At 35.4% G+C, this 6,441-nt stretch overlaps 2 protein-coding genes across 2 annotated transcripts; one reads left to right on the top strand and one right to left on the bottom strand.

Moving 5' to 3' along the window:
- Nucleotides 1-1,718: 1,718 nt before the first annotated feature.
- Nucleotides 1,719-2,732, top strand: LOC133203628 (putative nuclease HARBI1). Its single transcript, XM_061339401.1, has 2 exons — nt 1,719-2,051; nt 2,137-2,732. The coding sequence occupies exons 1-2, from the start codon at nt 1,724-1,726 to the stop codon at nt 2,613-2,615; spliced, it is 807 nt and encodes a 268-aa protein (XP_061195385.1). The 5' UTR covers nt 1,719-1,723; the 3' UTR covers nt 2,616-2,732.
- On the bottom strand, nt 2,691-6,441 carry LOC133203627 (uncharacterized). Its single transcript, XM_061339400.1, has 4 exons — nt 6,042-6,441; nt 4,554-4,677; nt 3,841-3,964; nt 2,691-2,974 (listed from the first exon to the last, which is right to left on the bottom strand). Exons 1-4 carry the CDS (start codon nt 6,439-6,441, stop codon nt 2,780-2,782), a joined length of 843 nt encoding a protein of 280 aa, XP_061195384.1. The 3' UTR covers nt 2,691-2,779.

Raw genomic sequence — 6,441 nt, forward strand, 5'->3', positions numbered from 1 at the left:
CCTATTACCTCCTCCTCCCCTTATGGTTCCAACCTGTAATGACAAGAGTTAATATTAAAACAATACTATCTACATTTCATAAAAATGCTTCTATATTAATTAGAAGTTCGTCAGCTTTAGGCCCCCCCCCCCCAACTATTTTGGCGTTTTAGACATTAGTCGTTCCTGTCAAAAAGTTCTTTATTACTTTCCTTGGAGTAAACCTTGCAAGCAAAGTTTAATTAGTAATTTCTTCACAGGCCACGATTTAAACAAGCATTTATGTATATGGGGATTCTCCTTTTGAATTTCTAGATTTTAAACTTACTATATCGCAAGCCAAAAGTCCTGGATTCGGTTGCACGAACGTTAGTTAAATTTAACTGGCCGTTAACTTTACGTTAACGCGACATTAAATTTAACGGTGAGTTAAACGGGTTGCACGAAAACAAACTGTTAGTTAAACATTAGTTAAACTTCTCTTTTAACTGACAGATTTAATTGAGGTATACAAGGTACATTAAATATTTAACTAATCATTAAAACAAAGATGGCGAATTTACTTTTGTTTGGAAATTTGTTTGAGGAGCAGAAAAATCGCAATTACCGCAAAAGAGTAGACATGGCCGATCTCTCCGATAAACAAATTCGGTCCAGGTTCCGTTTTAAGCGCGAATCACTCCATTTTATTGTTGATTTACTGAGAGATGATTTGGAGAGAACCACTCGACGTAGTCAGTCCATTTCAATTGAAATGCAGGTGACAAAATTTTCAATTTTGTCTCTCTCTCTCTTTCTTTCTCTCTCTCTCTCTCTCAAATCTAAAATCATATGTAGGCCTATATGAGTTACGTCACAACTATGAATATGACGTCAATTTAACTCATAGTAAAACCTCGATGATAAGGTTGTGAATATGTGTTATAAACAGTGATATTAATTATTTTATTAATAATAAAATGATGTGAATCAATGCATTCTTACAGGCGAGATAGAAATATAAATGTCCCGATATTATTTTTTAAATCAAGATTCCATTTTAGTGGGTTTTTTTTTTTATTTTCCGACGTTCATCCCAAAAAGACTTTACGATGATTTTAAAAAAATATGTTTCTTTTGTTTATTTACAAAAATAGATAAACGCTATTGATATTTGAAATATTTATAAATGAACAAGAAATTCTTCGCTTATAGCTATTGACTTTTGCACTAATGTGCATAAGGGACAACCATTTGATTTCGGGGGGGGGGGGGGTCTGGCAGATTTCGGAAATAAACAATATTGAAAAAAATAATCTGTCCTCGTTTTTTTTTGTTTTTTTGTGCTTGTCAAATTTTTTTTCAGAGAAAAAGAAAATAATTTGTCTTGATCATCTTGAAAATAAATAATCTGTCCTTGACTGACATGAAATGAATAATCTGACTCGAAAAATTTTACTACCCCCCCCCTCCCAGAATCAAATGATCGTCCCTTTAAGCAGAATGTGATATGAACAAAATGAGGTACATACATATGTAGCACAAATATTGGGAGAAAATTCGCAAAAAAAATGCATTTTAAAGATAACAGTTTAATATATGGATGATTTTTGTAAAAACAGCTAGTCAGGATATTGCCATCGATCGGGGAATAAAAATATATCGATTGCATGTCTGTGTATTGAGGAATAATGCTTGAAACATACTCAATATCTATAGTTCTAATTTGTGAAAATTAAATAGGTCAGAAATTTTAATATAGGTCATGCTTGCCCTGCGGTTTTACGCCTCCGGGAGTTTTTTGGAAGTCATCGGGGACACCATGGGTGTAGATAAGGGGACAGTCAGTAGAGCCGTCAACGATGTGACAAATGCACTCATCGCAAAGAAGGACCAGTTCCTGAAGTGGCCTAACCAGGAAGATATGTCAAAGGCAAAGAGAATTTTTTTCACGCGTGGTGGGTTCCCAGGGGTAATTGGTTGTATTGATGGCACCCATATCAGGATACAGGCTCCCTCAGATGATGAACCAACATATGTGAACAGAAAGGGGTGGCACTCCATTAATGTGCAAGCCATCTGCGACCATGAGGGTATGTTCACTCAAAGCAGTAATTCTTATCTTATATTTTTTGTGCCAGCTTTGGATAAAACCTTTAAAAAAAATTTTTTTTACAGGAAAGTTCATCAATATTGATGCTCAGTGGCCGGGAAGCAGCCACGACAGCCACATCTTCCGGGCATCAGAGGTATGCGCATTTTTAGAAAATACCCACCGTGGAATTGAAGATGGATTTCTTCTCGGTGACAGCGGCTACGCCTGTTCAAAGTTCCTGCTTACACCTTACCTGCACCCATCAACGCCTGCACAAGAGGCTTACAACTCGGCCCACTGTCAGACACGAACCACTATAGAACGAGCGTTTGGATGGTGGAAACGTAGATTTCATGTTCTGCATGGAGAAATCCGTATGAAACCAGCTAAAGTATGCAGTGTCGTTGGAGCCTGTGCAATTCTTCATAACATCGCGTTGATTCTTAAGGAGGAAATGGAAGATGATGATGAACATGATGACAATGACGTTGGTCAATTGAACTATCAAGGCCCAGAGGACGGCCGAGCCATCAGGAACTTCATCACGACAAATTATTTTTAGACAAGATGAAGAGTAACATAATATTGATTATGGAATTACACTTGTACATTAACTGTACCTCATAAGTATTGACATGGGTAGTGAAAAATAAAACTGTGAATTTCATTTAAAAGATATTTTTAATTTAAATATATATTATTTCATACTCTCTATAGGAATTACAACTATTCATCAGAGATGACCTGCAATGCAAGAAGAGCATTTTCATTTTGAGATACACTCTGTTTCATGATTTCAATTTCTAATAACAATTTTTCATTTTGCAATTTCATGTTTTCTTTCTCTAAATCCGCCCGTTCTATGTCTCTCTCCAGCTTCATACTCTTCAATTCCAGTTGTCTTCTCTGAGTGCGTAACACCTGCAATCAAAAGATTTTACCTCAAAATATATTGTGGAAGAACTGCACTTTGCATAGCATAACAGTCCCCATAAAGCTGTATATGAAGTGAATTAAAAAAAAAAAGCACGTAAAGGGGGGAGGCAAATTAAACCACTTATCCGTATTTTAGTGTTCTCCAGCCCAGTGTGTTCTTTCTGGCATCATAAAATTTGCATAAAGAGTCAATAATAAAGAAAAGTTTTAAAGACAAGGCATATAATAGTTGGCAATTCGGATATTCCTCCAAATGTATAATCCTCTTATTCTGGCCGTGGTTGAATGAGACGAGAATATTTCCTAGCTCATTAAAATATTGAACAATGCGAGTAAAGCATAGTCGGAAATTAATGCGATCTTTCATTATCCAATCGCAATTTACGCAACCTTTGTTTTTAATTGGTGATATAAGCTTTTTTTCATTGATTTATAACGACGCCACACATTAGGCGTGATTATTCTTAATTTGTTCAAGTAGCCACGGGCAGAAGAACTATGAGAGGACACCAGACCGTGGCTTAAGACGACGAAATTCAACTCCACTGACTTTTGAATAAAGTAATGATTCCATATTTCAATTAGATTTTAAAAAGTTATGGGAGTTGGGGGAGGGGGGGGGGTATTAGATTTTATATCTTCTCATAAATTAAACAGAAACATCTCCATTTGTTTCTTAGATCATAATAAATTAGGTTATGAATTTCTTTTTATGTTCTTTAAACAATTAAAGCAAAATATGTTTTATTAACTAAGACTAGTATTGAATTAAGTAGGAAGGAACCTTTCTCAATATATACTCAGTTGTACCAGTTATTAGTAATAACTAGACTGTAATAAACATTTGCTACCTCATACTGCATTGTCTGCAAAACATCTAATGTAATCCTTTTCCTTTTCTTGGGTTTGGTTACCGATGGTGACTGGTCACGTTCACTGCAACATTCAAACTCTGATTCCTTTTCCGCATTCGTTCTAGTTAGTAAAAAGTTTTACTGGATTTACTTAATACAAGAAAGGTGGGGAATAAAATTATGATAAAAAAGCAGAATACCGACAATTATTAATATTCTTTTTAATTGTTTTTTTTTTCTTTTGAGATCTCGACATGTGACAGAGGACACCTTTTCTCAAGCGGATATTTATATGACCCAATAACTTTTTGAAAAGTAAAAATTGCATATACACGTCAATTAAAATATCATGCATGCGATATCATAAATTTTAAATCATATATATCTTTTTAATTTTATTCCTCTTTGATTTCGGACTGGCAACTAGTCAGTACATAACCAGTGCGATAATAAAATTTTAAAGGAAATGCAGTAATTAGTAAGAAGAAATATTAACTTCCTTGACATACAAACAATTCGCACAACTTTTTACCCGTGGATAAAACCAAATAGGTGATTGACCCCGTAAAAAAGTGTGTTTACAGTATTAACATAAAAGAAATCTCGTCAACTAGTATACGTAACTGAAATGTTAAAACTTTTTCTTCCCAAACTTAAAAAGAATTAAGCATTCACCATGCTTTCATTTTTTTTAAGATCATTAAACCAACCTTTCAGGATAAGTACACTCAGAACTTTGGACTTCGTTTACATCGATATCTGCTTCCGTTCTTTCTTCATTGGTACCATGGGTCGAAGTAGAGGCTGCCTCTGACTCAGTTTCTTTTGACACCACTTTAAAGGAAAACGAAATATTTGAGATAAATACCTGTATTAGTAACAAGTGTTACTTCTATCTGTACTACTACTAAGTATAACTTGAGGCCTGTAACAAACCATTTCAAAACGGGGAAAAAAAAAGGGTGGGGTAAAGTGCAGAAGGGGGGTGACCAAGCGTTCCATTAGCTAAATGCTCTTTGATTTTATAATGGTGAAATTTTAAAAAAAAATCATACAGGTCCACTCATTAGCTTTCTAGGAACGTTTGCTAGCACCATATGCATCGTGCAATTTATCATCTAAATTATTTTTTAAACTATGATCAGAAAAAAGGATTCCTCACACTATAAAATACCTGCATTTTTTAAAATATAGTTGCAGTTATAAGTGGATCAAGGGATCTTTGAAAAGGATCAATTGAAAGCCGGTGTGTTATAAATTTAGGCACGGAGAGCTGAGCGTGGCATCGTGGTTTTTTTTTTTCAAGATGCATGGAAAATGGGTCAGGTAATAAAGATCAAATAAAAAAAAAATCATGAAACCTTTTGAAAATAATACCTGAAATATCAGGAAAAAGCAGTCTCACAAAACTCCAAAATCGTGCGGAGGGGGCCGGGATGGGGCCTTTTGTTTCTTGCCCAAATTTTGACAAGATTATGTGAAGGGGCTTGACCTTGTCAGCCTCAGAATGAGTCTTAAATTCAAACAGAATTTCGATGATACTCCTTAAATGTTTTCTTTTTCTTTTTGCTACATATTTGTTAAAATAATGAAATGGGTTTCTTGCTTCTTACCTGAAATAAAGCAATCACAACCCATATTGTGCCCCACTAATGACGTCACTTTGTATGAGAATGCGTTGGGCTGTGACTTTTGAGTATAGTGAGCTTACATCGGACTAAATTTAACATTTCGTGTGATAATGTGGATTTTAACAAGCCTTAGTTATAAAGGGGATGTTAGCTATATTTAAGTGAAAAAGGCGATTTTATTCTTTCTGTTTGGAAGATCATAGAGTTTTTATAGACTAGAGGATCGAGACATGTACTGAAGTAGCCTTCATTATTACATTGAGGCCTAGTTGCATCACAGGCTGGACTATTTAAATGGATTTTTCAAGTGAGTCTTACATTTTAAGGAAAAAATTAAGACATATTCAAAACAGCAGAATTATGTTATTATGACAATAATATTACACGTGTTATGTGAATGGTTGGTGACGTCATCAACTTGAGCAATGTTGTCAGACGACAATGTAAACAAACGGTACTTCTAAAATACGTCTCTGGCTGGTTTCATTTGATTAAACGATAATTTGATTCAAATATAATTTTAATTTCATTTTTCGTTTTTCTTTGATGCATAATATGGCAAAATACCTGCAAATGCCGGCACAGATGACTCGAAGCCACCTACTATGCCACTGAAGTTAGGCCGATCTTTCATCATCTCGATGATTTTCTCTTCAGCGGCAGTAAGCGGCTTTGGTGGAGGGCCTCCTCCGGTCAATTTGCTTTGTTTCCTGGCCTCACTGAAACTTTTTTTGGCTCCTTGTTGTAAGTTGCCCCACTTGAATTTTACCTGCTCCACGGTGCGTTTTTGCACACCGATGGCATTAATCATTGCGGTTACCTCCGCCCACATAGCATTTTTTTTCGAGTTGGTAATCTGGTTACATTGTTTAGCTTTTAGCGTTTCCTCATTTTTTTCCACAAAATCCGTCAAAACAGATATTTCCGTGAGGCTCCAGTTCGCACACCTCTCTCTTTTGGTAGCCAT

This window comes from Saccostrea echinata, unplaced genomic scaffold, assembly GCF_033153115.1.
Source record: "Saccostrea echinata isolate AGI-Se365-2 ecotype Australia unplaced genomic scaffold, CSIRO_AGI_Sech_v1 ptg000051l, whole genome shotgun sequence".
Lineage (NCBI taxonomy): Eukaryota > Metazoa > Mollusca > Bivalvia > Ostreida > Ostreidae > Saccostrea > Saccostrea echinata.